The 17407-nt window shown below is 36.8% G+C and overlaps 1 protein-coding gene across 1 annotated transcript; it reads right to left on the minus strand.

The window, feature by feature from the left end:
- Positions 1 to 1645: 1645 nt before the first annotated feature.
- Positions 1646 to 16013, minus strand: LOC132627063 (E3 ubiquitin-protein ligase BRE1-like 1). The gene is made up of 18 exons (XM_060342142.1): positions 15802 to 16013; positions 14527 to 14688; positions 13820 to 14120; positions 13567 to 13728; positions 12621 to 12814; positions 12450 to 12533; positions 12205 to 12324; positions 11743 to 11929; positions 11475 to 11635; positions 11313 to 11384; positions 11030 to 11106; positions 9240 to 9434; positions 8090 to 8162; positions 7898 to 7984; positions 4332 to 4469; positions 4055 to 4257; positions 3787 to 3952; positions 1646 to 2284 (listed from the first exon to the last, which is right to left on the minus strand). Exons 1-18 carry the CDS (start codon positions 15817 to 15819, stop codon positions 2153 to 2155), a joined length of 2532 nt encoding a protein of 843 aa, XP_060198125.1. The 5' UTR covers positions 15820 to 16013; the 3' UTR covers positions 1646 to 2152.
- Positions 16014 to 17407: the final 1394 nt, after the last annotated feature.

Here is a 17407-nt window from a genome sequence, read left to right on the forward strand (position 1 = left end):
ATATACTGATTTTGTGGAGTCATAATTGGGAATCCATACCTCAGTCAAAAACTAGTTTTGTTACCCTAGTACACCACATTTCAATGTTCTAGACTTTAGACATCCTAATCATTTTTTTGTAGTACAATGCTTAGAATTAAAACAATCGCACATAAAATGTTAGGCTTCTTGAGCATTCTCCAAGCTTAACCCAACTGGTAAAGTTCTCTTTTTTATCTCAACCTTTCGAAAACCCAGACCCCCAGTGTGTTTTGGCTTAGTCATAGGATTCATTTTATGAGATACATCTTTTTCTTTAACATTAATTAGTGGTACCCCAGATGAAGGTCCTTTGGTATCTGTTAATGTGGTTAGTGGTCTTGCTAGGCAAGCTATACTGCATAACATGGTTAGGAATGCCGCTCAGAGAGGCTTTAGCCTAAAGTCGTACGCCAACCATATTGAATAACTTAATTTTCTAACATGAAAACATTGTGTTCAGGTTGTCAATAATGAACTAAAATTTCCATTAATAGATAATTATGAAAGATGGTATAGCCCAGGTATTTGCCAGAAGACTTTCCATTTAATAGGTAATTTATGAAAGATGGGATACCCAAGGTAGCGAGCAGCAGCAGTGCAGGGCTTTGCGGTCGTTAATGGGAACAGATGAAGAGGAGCACAACACCCTCCGCACTCAATTGGCTAGCGTCTTTTGAATTTGCCAAAGTTATTACTTGCTCCGCTTCAAAATAACTGTCCTCTTAGCCTTTAGCACACCCCTTAAGAAAATATTAACTCCTAGAAAGGGAAAAAAAAGTGTTTTGACTAAATTATCCTTAACTAAATACTACCTAATTAATATAATTTCTTGATTACATAGAAACTCACCTATCTAAATAGGGATAAATCTCAAAGAAAATAATTAATTTATTAATTCTTGATTATGTAAGTGGACACGTATTTATACAAAAACAGAAAGGCTAAGTTGATACATATTATGAACCGTAGAGACTAGAGAGTAATGATCTTGATTGTTAAGTCATATCATCCGTAGCAGTTGCTAGAGAGCATAGTTGATGCATTACCCAGATCTACTATGGCATAGCAAATAGGATGAAATTTTTGCTGACAATACACTATGTACTTCTATAATAACAAAAACATTTTAACATAATGACCGATCAGACAATGAAATGGTTTGTCACTGCTTGGCAATGTTCAACCGAAGTACCATAAGACATAAAGCTTGTACTATAATTTTATAAAGCTTTCGAATAAAACGCCTAATTGATACAAGTCAACGTCAACAGACTTACATAATGACATTTCCTACAGTTAACACGTCTAGACAACATCAAAGTGTTTACCTTCTTCCCTCCAACTACACGAGTTTGGACAGCTTTTCCAATATCATTCGTGTACAATTTTACAAAATCTGAAACACGTCTGCTAGCTGCTTCTTAAAGTTACAATGGTTGTTTCCACATAAAAACATCTTTCAAGCAGTTTCCCTCCCCTCTTTTTTTTTTCGAAATGTTTATTTTGTTTTCGAAAACTTGATTAACAGAGCAAAATAAATTTGCCAAAATCAGCAAACATTTCCCAAACGCCCAAAATTATTTATCTGCTAGCAATCCTCTTTTCTGATGACACAAGACCATGGTAAATCAAATGAAAAAATAGAAGATTAATTATATGCATCTTTTGAGACGATTGCTAAGAAATTGAGGCAACAAGTATACATAATGCTGCATCTTGCAGTTGTGCTTGCAAATGTCAAGGTAGAACATGTTAGTACTGAACTACTTACCTATTCAGGCAGTAACTATGAAAAATTACAATATATAACAAAAAAGGAGAAGCGGCAGATGGGGGCTGCAACAGGTAAGCAAACTCTCTATTTGAGGCATTGGGTGGACTTAATAACGTGGTCATCTACAATAGCAACCAAAGATATGAACTTAAGTGCAACTAAGGGAAGTCAAATTAACAAAATCCGCAACCTTGGACACTTCGGATCAGCACCAGCAAATCCATGCAGACTATCAACTTTCAACAACCAGCAAAAGTTTCTATTTTATGTTATTACCTGCACAAATATGCCCAGACCATCAATGAACGACAATCTTGCTTCACATCAGGAAAGTCCTAGACATTTTCATGTTCTTGATCAGATATAAACAGCCTTCACATCATTTGCTCCAAAACTTGCAGAGCAAACGGGGCACTTGCGGTGACGAGTCTCAACAATTTTTTGGATACACGGATTACAAAAGAGATGGTAACATTTCGCGAGGACAACCTGTAATGTAATAAAGAAATCTTAGCTCTCAGAGTAGAGAGTAGATATCAGTATAAAGAGTCGAGCAAAGTTAAATTCTTTCCTCACTAAGGAGATAATTACATGTTTGGAGAAAAATAGTTGTACCCAAGGGTATGGCCTAGTGGTCAATGAAGTAGGTGCAAACCTTCGGAGACCAAGGATCAAATACCAACAGATACAAAAGATACAAAAAACACTGGGCAATTTCTTCCCACCTGCCTAAACCATAAATCTTAATAAGCAAAGTTACCCCGTAACTGTGCTAGCGGGAAGGTAGTGTACCGGTGGAATAGTCGAGGTCACCACCGTTATAATAAAAAAATAATTAAAAAAAAATTGGAGAATACTAGTTCTATTATCACCATGCCAAAATTGAACCAATCACTGTAATAAGTTGGCACTCAGAATCTCTTAAAATCTCACAAAATGGTAGAAGTGCATCACTATGCTTATCCACATCGGACACGATAACATAACAAATTTAATATCTATATTGTAGCCAGCCTACTGGCTATCACATGTTTGGTTAGGATGTACTATTATTTTATTTTGGATAAGTACTATTCAGTCTCGCTACTGGTTGTTTCCCAAAATTTAGAACCACAGAATCTTATCACTGAAGAATCTCTTGGATAGCGCATACTATTATCTCAATAAACAATCTAAAGTAAGAACCCATAAATCTTTCCTTCTCATCTGCTGCCAAGATCACAAACTTGCACAATGCATCCGACAACAGATATGACATTTTATAGGTACTTTCAGCTTCACCAAACTGATATTGATCAACCAAGCTTTCAGTGCACATCTTGGCTTAGAAACCAATAACTTTGCTGAAACAGTGGCTTTGCAAATTGGGATTGACTGGTGCCTTGAATATGGTTGGAAGAAGGTTGAAATTGAGAGTGACTCCCAACTACTTATAGATTGGATCTTGAATAAATATCCTCCCCCTTGGAACCTATATGATGCTATTCAAGATATAAAGAGAAGACTGAACCTCTCACAATTCAACACTGCTATAGAGAGGGGAATAAAGTTGCAGATATTCTGGCTAATCATGCTACACAGATTAGGGGTACATCTTGGTTTGACAATCCCCAGCAACTTCCTGAAGGAGCTAGGGGAGAGCTTAATTTGGATAGGATGCAATATCCCTCTATCAGATTGAAAGAATCCAGAAATACTTTCTCCATTGATAGGAACTTGGATAGAATTTTTTCCTTTGATGTTCCTTGATATGTACATAGTTTTTAGGGGAGATATATAACCCCTCTGCACATAATATTTTTGGGAGCTAAATTGAAATCCTACTTCTTGTACAAATGGAGCCTGTTCCATTTAGTAGGTTGAGGAGACTTATCTCCTCCTTTTTGTGTACAGAACTATTTGATCTATGGAATTCATCCACTCATATTGAGATGGAGGGAAAAAAAATGTTGATCAACCAAATAAATAAGAAAAAGGTCAGTTGGTCCAACCTCTTTTCGCCTATCAAAGCAAACACTACAATTGAGTATTTCCTTGTATTCCCTTAGTTTCTGCTGAAGCTTCTCAAGAACAGATGACCCTTCGATGTGTGATCTCAAACGTAAAGTCTTTCTCCTCAGAGCTTCCACGTCCTCCTCTGCTCTTTTTCTCTCAAACCTAGCCAAGTAAAGTGAGGACCAGATAATAAAGGAATGCACGAGATTGGTTTAAGAACTAAATTGATATTGGGCATGCAGACAAAGGGTAACCTTCAATTACCTTTCTTTCTCTAGTTCCATCTGCAACTGTGAAAGATCAACTCGACTTTTGTCAATCTTGGATTGCAATTCTTCCAGTGTCTCCTGCGATTGCTGGGAAGATTTTCTTACATCTAACAACCGTTTTTGGGTGTTCTCCAAAGCAAGAGAACTCTGAACCCTATCTTCAGCAAGTTTCTGAACTAAGTCTGAGCATCCCCTCAACTGAAAGGAAATACACACTTCAAGTCTGGAGAAAATATAAAACATTTGGCACTTCAGAGAAGATCTCCAATTACCTGGTCATCAATTTTGGCAGCTTTCATTTCATAGGAACTGACAACTGCATTGGCATCTTCAACTGCTCTCTCTGTGGTTTGAGTTTCCCAGGCCAAACAATCCCGCTGTTGTCTTGCCCGTACTCCCTCTAAAACAAGCTGCGGAACAGAAAATAAAACAGACCAATGACTATTCAGAGTGTGCATGCCAGCAATCATGTAAAGCAGACAGAACGTTTTTCAGAGTATGCTTGAAGATGTTGAAGTGATGCAAGAAAGTTCGTGGACGGGGAACACCTTAAAATGAAAGTTCGTGGACGGGGAACACCTTAAAACCCAACATATCAACTCAAAGATACAGGAATGTGTCTAAATTAGTGGTCCAAGAAAAGGTTTTTTATTTTTTATTTTTATTTTTTATTTTTTTTTTGGATGAAGGTAACAGTTGGGACAATGGAATTTTTGCCGGCAATATGAGCATGAGAATTAAATTTGTCGTAATGCCCAACGCAATACTGGAATCTCCCGGGGGTCAAAGAAGCGTGGGACAAATTAATGCCACATTTACGATGACATTACTCTGCCTTATTGAGAATGGATAACAATGGGAATTCGCGTAAATAAAGCGCAAGATGAGCGAACCGGATGGCATTTTGAAATGGTAATACCAATCAATCCATTATTGATTAGCCAAGTGTTTACCCTCCTGATCAAAATAGGATCTCATAACAGCCACAAGGAGGAAGAAATATTTACACAGCCAATAGTGCGTGAAAATCTAGAAAAAGAATACCCTGATAGGAAAAGTTTCACAATGTAATGCATACACATAAGTTTGAAAACAAAAAGGCATTCTGAATTTAAAAAAAAAATGAAAAATATAACCGAGGTTGTTATAGATTCAGACCAGAACTACCATGACTGAAATGGAAAAGGGAAAAAAGAACACAAGAAAATACAATGCATAATCGCCACAGAACCGGGGGAAAATCAATTGAACACAAAGCTGTAAATGTCTACGACTTCAGCTTTGTCAAAGGCTCGCTTTACACGAGCTTAAGCCTTGAAGCCAGGTGTAAAGTAGTTGTCCGTGCCTCGGCCACTTCAGTACAGCCCTCAAGGCACTAAGGCATACGCCTTATCGCCTATAAGCTTTCTTGAAGAGATTTGGCACTAAACAATAAATATTTCACCTAATAATTATAATCTTTTCTATTATTTTTGTCTAGATAACTGTTGTTTGGGTCTATAGTTATTATTCTTGATTCTTGAACTACATATTATATTCTATCTCCCTTTCCATTTGAGCCTTTCTTTCTTAAGGCCAGCACTTTGTCTGCACTTTGCTCCAGAAACCCAATCGAACTTTTCACCTTTTCACCTTTGATGAAACTGCTTATTACTCTTGACCATATGTATATATATCTTTTATTTTCTTCTTCTTATGCGCCTTTCTACAGTAATGCTCTCACACTATATTGGTGCTTTGAGCCCCAGCTATACCTCGGCCGTTTCTTTCACTCTACGTCTTTGACCCTTTGAGAAATTGTAATGAGATAATTGTGTTGTTTACTTCCAGGTCTTTTACCAACTCTACAGGCTCCTTGCCATGGATGCGAGGCAGTCCGTTTTGACAAACTAAGGTTCCATGCAAGTTGGTTGAAAGCATTCTTACAGTCAAAGATTTTCCAAAATTCTTTACTGCTAAATTAATTTCATTCATTTAGGTATAGCTATATAGTTCTAAGTAGTTTCCCCAAAGAAATACATATAACAGAATAATGGCTGATGAAAGACAGCCATGGAAGTAGCAGCAAGTCAACGTTTTTACTGAAAGCAAATCCGAATCTGTAATTAGCATTTAATAAAGATGTGTTTCTGTACTCTTTTATTGGTGCAAGTAGTGATGCTGGCCCTTGTATTTTTTTTTTTTTTTTTTTTTGATAAGGTAAATAATTTTATTGACAATTAGGGAATCTCCGTATACAAGCCATATACCAAAGAAGAGAACCTACATCAAAATATGGTCCTCAACAAAAGAGGTCCAAACCTCTCTACAAATAGGGACCTCGTAAGTACACCAAAAAGTAACTAGAGACAAAACACTCCTGTGCAATTTTACAAAATCTTGTTCCACCCCATCAAATGACCTCCTATTTCTTTCTTTCCAAATGACCCACATGATTGCTAAAGGGGACAACACTCCATGCTGTTAGGGCTTCTCTTTCCCCTTCCTATGAGTCCAACTTTGCAAAGCCTCCTTCACTGTACCCGGCATCACCCATTGCATCCGAAACCAATCGAGGGCCACCCTCCATAACCAATTAGCCACCTTACAATGCAACAGAAGATGATCAGCACTTTCACCTGTACTCTTGCACATAAAGCACCAACTGACATAGTTGATCCTCCTCTTTCCCAGATTCTCCGTCGTTGAGATCACGCCCCTAGCCGCGGACCACACAAAGAAACACACCTTCCTCGGTGCTCTAGGACTCCATATAGCGTCATGGGGGAAAGTACATTCCTCTCTCACAAGTAGTTTATTGTAAAAAGCCCTTGTACCCTTGTATATATTTTACAGCACTTTCTTTTGGATAAGGTAAAGGTTTATTGACCAAGTACCAAGAAGGTACCAAGAGTTACAAAAGACTTCTGGGAATATTCACACAGTCAATTACATATATATTTTACAGCACCTCCTTGTTGCTGGATAGTAATACTATTGATCTTTAACAAACAAAAAATAATAGTAGCCGGGTACAGTGGGGTGACAACCACTGATGAAAATGAAAAATGTAGATCGGGATGTCACCATCTGGAGGGGTAGTAGTGGTTAGCAGTTAGACATAGAAGAGCTAATTGGTATAGTAAACCAATACAGATGCAGTAACAAACTTGCATCGGAAATTATTAACACAGTAACCAATGTAAACCATTCATCAGAAAATAATGAACACCCCTCTGCAATATTAATCACTTTTTCTCCTTTGACATGTGATGTAAAAGCAAAAGCAAAAGTTAATCGCTGGAGACCAGCATCATAAATACTTTACATCTTACAAATGAAGTCTGAAGAGAAATATCAAAACCAAACTTCTCCCTAATTTTAGTGACTCTACCACACAGATGAACTTCATTTCACATGAAGAAGTTAATTGACTCATGAAGCATCTAAATTGAGAACAAATTTCAGATTTCACCAATTAGAAAAAAACAGGGAGGACTAATGGTACTTATTTATCTTAAGTAACTAATGGTACATAAAATAGTATAAGATTTTTACCCTTTTTTTTTTTTTTGATGACATGGGAACCCGCAGCCGCTACCTTTTGGGTGCGCACAGGGTAAACCCAGCTCCTGTGCAATAGCTCGCAAACCACACAGGAGAGGTAACCCGCACTAGGCAAGCCCCGTGCGACGAGCTCGACTCAAAAGGCAAATCCCCTGCTGTCGTGGGCAGGGGATTTTGAACCGGAGACCTCCATTATGAAAGCCCCATGCTCAACCAATTTTACACATTCTAAAGAGATTGAAGGCTTTCTTGTCAGATAGATTATTGAAGGCTTTCTTGTCAGATAGATTACCTTGATATTATAATCATCTCTCTCTGTGATTTGCTGGAAGAGCTGCTGATTTTGAGCTTGCATATCATCGTAGGCCTGCCCAATTGTCTGGAACAAAAGAATTTCTCTAATCTTTCAGACTGTTTTACAAGGCTAATGTTCCGACTTCCATATAACTAACCTATAAGCACACAAGTTAAGCAGTAAACGGACCTCGATCTCAGATAGGTAGGCCTCAGTTTCTTCATGCTTCGACTTCAAGACTTCCGAGAGTCTGGACCGTTCCCTGAAGTAACGAGAACCAACAATCTTCGTGAATATTTTCAGGACACTAGTTAATTATTACAAGGAACAAGAGAAACAAGAGTTCTATCAAACTGATAAAAAGAAAGGCTCTCCAGAACCATCTTTCTCTCCAAAGTCCAAGGTCCTCTCTCAAAACAATCAACACGTCCTGATGAGAACATGGTTCCCCGCTACAGAAACTTTGATTGGTAAACATGCTGGAAGTTGTAATGAAGGCATGGATACAAATAGTGGACTTGTGACCCTCAACAACCAATACTTTCTCCTTAGTCAAGCCCAGAAAGCATGGCAAGTCGTTTGCCAAGTCCTTACTTACGAGAGTTCTCATGTATGGGAGCAGGGGCGGCTGCACCCTATGCCCAGGGTTGTCACCCGATACCCCTTCGTCGAAAACGTTTTGTAAATATATACATATATATATATATGATTTGAAAAACGGAATATAGTACAAATAATATAAATGACACTGCTTAACCAAATGAGCATCGTTGGCTCGTTGGTTTAGCGCTTCACTATTGCAACAAACCTCCCAAGTTCGAGCTACAGCAAGCGCCTTGTGCCTTCTTCTTCTTCTCTCTTTTTTTTTTTTTTTTTTACACTTTCTCGTAACTGGCCCTTCGTTTGTACTAAATAAGTTAATGTTGCTAGCGAGATTTGAACTTCCAATTCCTTGTCAAGGAATGACAAGGTAAACCAGACTGACCAGATTCGATTTAGGTAAAATTGTAGAGATTAAATTACTTGTCCAACGAGGAACTGGACATAGTTATAAAGTTTAAAGTTAAACCCTGGCGTTGAAAAATAAACTGTTCTCCAGTCTTCATAATAGTATTTTTATTAACATAACGTTGTTATATAAATTTTTCACTTGTATTCTTAAATGTCAACATTGCTTACGAAAAATCCTATGTACGCCACTGTATGGGAGTACATAATAACTTCAGCTCCTAGTTAGGAAGACGTCATCTTATTGTTAAAGCACACAGACAATTTTCTGAATGATCTACCAACAGCAGTATGAGGACTCATCATTCAAAATAACAAGAGGGCAACCGACCTTTTAGAAGCATCCAGCTTCTGTCTCAGCTCTGCAATCTCAGCTTCTGCAGTACCTAGCTTCTGCTGGGAGTTAGCCTCGGCTTCAATAGCAGATTTCACTCTCAATTCCAAATTGTGTTCATCAAGAGAAGTCTTCAGACTCTGAACACCAGCCCAAGCTCTGTACTCAGAACCCCGAGCCTCAAAAACATCCCTGCAGTCACCATGGTAATGTTTGGAAGCATTCTTAGTGAAGAAAAAGATCCATTCAAGTAAATATATGCCCCTTGAAAATCTATGTAGCCAAATGATGAAATTCAACAGCTTATCAGCAAGGATTCTATCACAGAACACTAAATGCTATTTCAGCATTACGAAGTAGAAGAAGAGCTTCTGCAAACAGTATTTGTAAGACTTCACTGCAAAAAGAATATTCACCCATATATTTTATCTCCAAAAAACATCTTCAAGGTCAAACATTGACATTCGATTGGTCAAAACTCAAAAGTACCTTAGGCAGCTCAAATGCAATTAGAAGCACCATAAGAAACTTTTGTCAATGTGATATGTCCAGATAAATAAGATCTAATTTACAAGCATGATGAAAGCATGTCGTATTCAGAAATATAGAGAGCCAACCGTTTTCCACATCGACATATTAGTTATCATTATAAATATAATAAAATCAAACCACCTAAAATAGATCCCTAACAGATGCACCTCAGTTTCATACATACACATGTTATAACAAATTCCAAGGTAACCCATTATTGCAAAGCCACAATATCTCAGACCAATTCAAAAAACAAATGACTTGAGAAAATCCAGCATCACACTAATCCAATGTATATAATGCGAAAATTAAATGAAAATAACAGTAAGGTCGCTTCCCTATATACTGCTCAGTTCTAATTTCCAGTACGCTATTCTGACATAATTCCCTTGGGGACTAGGAGAGTAGTTTTGTAAGCCTTTAGAGGAGCCTGTTATGTGTCATTCGCACCAAAATCAACAACCCATGAATTACGATGAGCACTTAAGGCAGTACCTGATTGCACGTAATTAGATATGGAAACAGAAGGCGAGTCAAGTTTGGGCAGGAGTCGGGGAAGATGCTGAATTTTATCCGAAGACAGTCTCGCCCGAAGTCGTTCCACACATAGTTTTAATAGGTCTCCAAATCAGAAAATTCTAGAAGGAAGTTATCTATAAAGCAGTCCATCAGAGAAGAAGAAAAAAACTGGAAAAAGAAATTGAAGGACAGATCTATCTCGCCCGAAAACCAGGTCTGCCTCGCTGGAACCCTATCTCCGGTGATTTAAGAAAAAAAAAACTGAAAATTGGTGGGTTGGCTCGGAGTTGACAGACAAACTCAAGCAAGAAAGAATCTCGAAAAAATTCAGCCGGAAGTAGCCTTTGAGGACAGCTTCAAGGAGGGAGAAAACTAGACCCAACCTATAGTTGCGAGGGAGAAAAAATCACCTCAAAAGGCACCAATGGCTCTGATACCATGTAGAATTTGAGAAAAAGAAAAGGGTTCTTTGATTTTCAGCATGTCTTTACATCACATGAAAAAGGGTATTTATACAAGTGAATCCTAATTGATTAAGGAAAGTCAATCAATTACAATAAAAGGTACTAATTTATTTCATAGTTACTCTACAAATGGAAAAGTAAATCTCCTAAAATCATGCTAATTAATAATACAGTCAACATTTAATCACACGAAACACATTAAGCGTGCACCAGGAAACTCTTCAACAGTAAGTGACTTCACTTGATCACAATAAACATCCAACCATGTCTTACCTTGAGAAAGCAGATTCACGCTTATACATTTCCAAAATGAGCTTTAACTGCATATCACTCTCTTTCAAATCATTAACCTGCGCCAGGAAATTTAAACCAAAGCCTAATGTTATAATTTGTATTTTGTCAGGCACCTGAAATCAAAAACTCTCACGAAAGAGGCCAAAAAATTGCAAGTGACATAATACAATTAAGTAAGAACTAACTTAAAATTAATAAAGCACCCAGCAAGAATAACAGATCGGAAATAGATGCTGAAAGATTGCAACAAGGTTGAACATACCATAGCTTGCAACTTCAGCATTTCAGTCACTTGGGAAGCTGACTTGGCAGACAACGTTTCTAACTCTTTCGACTATTAAAAAGCAAAACAAAAGCATTGTTTAAAGAAATGATCATTTGAAAAATAATGGAATAGTACAAGTTAGTGGATTAGCACCAAAACCTTCCGATCAAGAATACTGTTAAGTGACTGAACATCAGCTCGTAGTGAATGAACATCTGAAGCAGTCTCCTTATAATTACTTAGTTGATTCTGCATATTGCCCATTGTTTCAGGGAATGAAGAAACCAACGTTTTAAATTCTGCGATAATTTCTTTCCTACCTGAAACAAATGGCATCTATCATTAAATATTGCTGCATGTTACCATGTTGGAGTACACACTTTAAGGGTTAAAAATAGTAACCAACAACAACTGCTTTTCTATATACCAGGTTCTCTTGATGCTTCTTCGAGCTTAGCCTCAATCATATTTCTTTCTTGCATGTGTTTTTGTATCTCCTTTTCTAGCCAGGCTATTCTGGAATCAGCAACGGTGGAAGATCGCCGAAAAACATCAATTATATCATTCTTCAAATTCGTTTCTTTTTCCCTCCACGAAAGATTGTCTTTCTCCACCTAGTTTAATCACAAAAAATTAGCAACAAGATAAACCAAATAAAGGGCAGCCCGGTGCACTAAAGCTCCCGCTATGCGCGGGGTCCGGGGAAGGGCCGGACCACAAGGGTCTTTTGTACGCAGCCTTACCTTGCATTTCTGCAAGAGGCTGTTTCCACGGCTCGAACCCGTGAACTCCTGGTCAGCAGCAACTTTACCAGTTACACCAAGGCTCCCCTTCAACAAGATAAACCAAATAAAGAACAAATACAATCGAACTACCAACCAGCTACAACCTGTAGTTTCTCATATAGGGACTGATACAGAGATACATCTTCCTTAGCTTTCGCAAGTTGATCTTTAACCAAGGCATATGGTTGGGAAGAGCATATGGCTTTCACATTCTTTAGTTTGTTCTGTCAAGGAAGTATCCATTCAAACCAATAGTGAAGAAGCAAACAAATGAGGCGCAACAATAGTAAAACAGCGAGAACACTAGCAACGAAGAGAGTGGAAGGAGATCAAGCAAACCAAAGTGTACCTGTAAGTTGGACAACTGCTTCAATATGTCTATCCTTTCTTCATGAAGACGCTTGAGTTCGAATAAACTGAAAGAGGATTGATCCTGCAAACACGATCTTGTTCATATAATACATTCACCTACTTAAGTGGGATCCAAACATGAGTGCAGACGCACAAGCCAGTAAATTACCAAATACTCCTTAAGTGTGGACTCCATATCCTGCATGTCCCTCTGCTTATCTCTCGCCTTATCATTAGCAGAGTGCTTATTTCCAAGATTCAAGATAGGGAAGGGGACACCCTTGGCAGCATCTTTCTCTGCTTTTAAAATAGCCAATTTGCTATTACTTTCATCCAAATGTGCAATGGTTTTCTCCAACTCCCCTTCATAATACCAGAAACGAAAGTTAATATCAAAAACCAACATCTAGCTCATATGGAAATCAATATTCATGATGGCATTACCAAAAGTTGACAGTTTTGATTGAAAAGCCCATAGAATAAATCAGAAAAAGCACATAAATCAGAAAAGGCACATGAAACAAATTCTGAAAATTTAGCTGACTAAGCATTTGATTAATCACACTAATGCATTTAAGATTCATTTAAAGAAAAGATTGTTTTCATTTACTTAAACATAAAGGTGAATACAGATTGTTTCTTGCTTCCTACCTGTATTTAAGATGAAGCTTGACAAACTTCACAAGGATAATCAAAGAAATTTAAGGCCATATGGAAAAGGACAATTAGCTGTTTTTTTGGGGTGAAAGGTAAAGGTTGCAATTAGCAGTCAATGTTCTACCGGCTATGCACCTTTTGTCTCAGAAACTCTGATAAGCAAAAGCCAGTCTACACACTACAATCATACCAGAATAACAATATAAAATGAGAAAAAAGTGCTAGTTACAATAATCAAGCCAAAGTGACCAGAACTCTGCCGGTAAAAAGGAACATTTTAAGTTTAAACATCAACAAAGGCAACATGCTTGGGTAAACAGTATTCACTAAATTAAACAAGTTGCCACCTACCATGACCAACTACAAAGTAATATTTCAAAATTCTAGAGTATTCTGAGTTTTCCAATAACAAATGTCAAAATATTTACCATTAACTTGATTCAAGAATAAGGAGTTACCTCTTAAACACTTAAGCTCGGCATTATTCTTAGCATCAGTATCTCTATGATTTTGTAATGCACCAGCCAGGAATCGATGCTTCAAATGAAGTTCATTTATTGCCTGTCTGAGATCTTTAACTCCTATATGTAAATCATTCGATGACTTTTGGAGGCATGATCCTACAGAGCAAAAAATTAAAAAAATTAAAGCTGGAGAAGGAATAAGGCCGTCTCATTTGAATTGAAGATAAAGCATTTGAAAACTTCTTACCGTCTTCAGGAAGCGCCTTGAGAACTGCAGCACACAACTTGTCCTTCATTTGCCAAATGTCATCTACAGTGGCTACTATATTCCGCAATATTTGCATGATCTTTTCATCATCCATTTTCTTGTGTTCATTTTCCATTTGAGTTACAGAGTTAACAGCAGAGCTGCTTTCAGTTGCACCAGTTTGTAAAAGGCGACATAAGAAAGCCTCCTCACATTCTGTACTACACTGATGGTTACTTGCATTTCCATCTCTTAATGAATCCTTTGTGCGGATGGAACATACTTCCAACTCAGCAACCAACTAGTAAAGAAGCAAGTCAAAAGTTCCATTCAAAAACATGCAATACTATACAGGACAGGGAAAAACATGTCCATACATCTGTCTAAATAAGTGCCCATTTGTGTGTACTTTGAGGACCAGGCTGACAATAAGCATATACAACAACAACTACAACATACCCAGCATAATCCCACAAGTTGGGTCTGGGGAGGGTAGGATGTACGCAGACCTTACCCCTACCTTTGTGAGGTAGAGAGGCTGTTTCCGATAGACACTCGGTTCAAAAGAAATGTTCCAGCGCAGGATTGTAAGAAAAAAAATTTAAAAAAGCAAAATACCAAGACATAATACACATACAGAGAGCGCAAATCCATGTTATAGGTAATATCATGCTTAAGTATCCAAATACTGGAATCAAATAAAATACCTCTTGCCATGATTTCTGAATAATCGCTAGAGTGTTATCATATGGCTTCTGTTTATCCGTCAATTCAATAAACTTATCTTCAAGAACCGCAATCTCAATCTTCTGAGCTTCTAGCTTTTGAGAGAGTTTTTGGTTTTGATGTAGTAGGACCGCAGTGTCAAGCTATAACAAGCAAAAATAATAAACACGAATGTAACAAAATGTGTTGAGCTGCTGCAAACCAAACTAAAATACAATCTGAAAGATGGGACACCCTTTGACAAATTTATTTTCCAAGAAGGTGAAGACTAAATCATTCTGTAACATGTGAAAATTAGATTCAATAAGCATATCATCAATAGCCAAAATGCGCAACGGAAAAAATAAACAAATGGAGGACACACGTTTGATTGGTTTAAGGGAATATGAAGGAAAAGTAAGACTGCATAAGGTGTGCTCTGTATGGAGGAAGTTTTCCAATTTTTTCATGTTCGGTTGGGTCAAAATTTTTGGAAAACATTTTCTCTAGGAAAATAAGTTCCCTAATGGAAGTAGGGAAAACAAGTTCCACAAGTGGCATTCCACATTGATTGTCTCCTCTCCACCCTCGAACGCACCTCATCTTCACCTCCACCTCCACCTCCACCCCCACCCACCACCCAAACCCCCAAAACCCCCACCCAACACCTAAACCCATCCCCAACACCCATCACCCTACATGTCTAGATTATATACAAATGCTATTAGGATAATAATTTTCGCTTACAACGCAAAAAATAAGTAAGAAACTCACTTATTTTTCTGGATAACATTTTTCAAGAAAACATTTTCCTTCATACCGAACATACCCTAAAATAGAATCCAGCCTATTGCTTGCTTCAATCCCTTTCTTGTTTCTTTTTTAAAGAGGGGTGGGGCGTAATTCGAAAACCAGCATCCCTGTTAAACACTACCAGAATCACTAGGGTTTCATTTGCTGGCAGTATACTTCCTTTTAAATATATTAACTGTTCAAACTCTACAATAAACCACTCCATCCCTCCCAATTTACTTTCAAGAAAACACAATTTTGATTATTTAAAAACTCAATACCAAAAACTCTCCATTTTCAAATTACAAATTTTATACAAATAATAAAAGCATTAGCGAACGATGTTGATTTTAATGAAGCAAACAACTAACAACCATATTAACACATGCCAAGAATCATCAAAAAAAAAAAAATCACATGACAACACAAAAAACAAAAAAAAAAGTATAAATTAAGCAATTGAATTTCGCAAGGAAAGTACTAACCGGTAATAAAGTTTCCATTGATTAAAATTATAACAAAATAGTGAAGTTGTTAACGGTCTGTTTGTTATCTCCGGTAACGGAACTGTTACTCCGGCAGAATAATAAGCATCAGAAGGAACATTTGTTTATTGAGAGTAGGGTCAAGCCAAACAGGTTATGACGGCGAACCTGTTTTTTATTTTTCAGTATATGTAGTAGTTAAGCAATTTTTAAGTAATTGCAAACTTTTTTATTGTTAAAATCGTAGAGTAATTTTGCAATTTGTAAATGTATAAATTTTATTAAAAACTTGCGAAATTATTAATGTTTCAAATTCACGTCACCGGTAAACAAATTGCAATTAATTAATATCTTTTGAATAAGGTCTTGGGAGGGAGTATTATATGGAAGTAGTAAGTTAATGAGTAATGACATCGCCGGGATAATTTTTGAGTCTATTCAAAATTTTAAAAGTAATAATTAGTTGGTAATAATCCATCTCAATTTATAAATGTTTAATAGCTATAAGATTAATAACAAAAATAATTACAATAATATTGGCATTTATTTCTTATATCAATAATATGATTTTGTTGACGAAAAAAAATGTAATTTTTTCGTATCATGTAGAGAAAATGATAAATGTTGCCCTCGTGTGTTTCAGGTGGTTCAAGGCAGTACATTAAATATATTTATAAGCAGCTTTGATAAATCTTTAAAAGTAATCTTAGTCCATACATGACTCATAATTCGATCTCAAAACATTTAGAGCCCGTTTGGATTGGCTTATAAGTTATAAGTTGCTTATAAGCTGTTTTCAGTTTTTTGGAGTGTTTGGCTGGCCAGCTTAAAGTCATTTTGTGCTTAAAATAAGCTTAAAAAAATAATTGGGCTCATTTGACTTAGCTTATCTAAAGCAGCTTATAAGCTGAAAACAGTTTATAAGCCAAAAAAAATAAGTTAGACTACCCCAACTTTTTTTTTTTTAGCTTATAAGCTGCAAACGGCTTATAAGCATAAGCTCATCCAAACAGGCTCTTAATATACAATTATAGAAATATTTTTACATTAATATTGTCTTTTAATTCCTACTGTCAATAATTTAATTTTATTGTTGACAAACAATAAATACTAGTACTGGCTTATAAGATGTGGAGTCCGGAACTAAAATGGCCCCAAAAAAAACATTTTGAACCAAAATACCCCAACAAAAAAAAACAGTTATAAAAATGCCTTTAGCGCAGTAATTTACTGCGCTATAGTGCCTCCTCTTTTTTTTTCGGCCCTTTTGGTTAACCCTTCTTCCATTACACTTTTTAACGTATTTTGACCATAGAATTAATCATGCTTCGGGGCCCCGAAACTTCAATATTTTATATAGAATCCTACTTATTTTTGTGCGATTAATAAGGTAGGATCAACATATCAAGGATAAGAAAACCTTCGGATGGCCGTTTTAGTGGTTGAAAAATGCTCGAACGCCATTTTCGTCTGAAGGTTTGGTGTCATCAGCTTTAAGTTCTTTACGAATATTTAAACTTGTTCATTAATAATTAATTTTTTTAGTCAAAATGGCAGCATTCATAAAAAAAAATAAAAAAATATTGCATCATTCATTCATAACCTT

Source organism: Lycium barbarum, chromosome 2 (assembly GCF_019175385.1).
Source record: "Lycium barbarum isolate Lr01 chromosome 2, ASM1917538v2, whole genome shotgun sequence".
Taxonomy (NCBI): Eukaryota; Viridiplantae; Streptophyta; class Magnoliopsida; order Solanales; family Solanaceae; genus Lycium; species Lycium barbarum.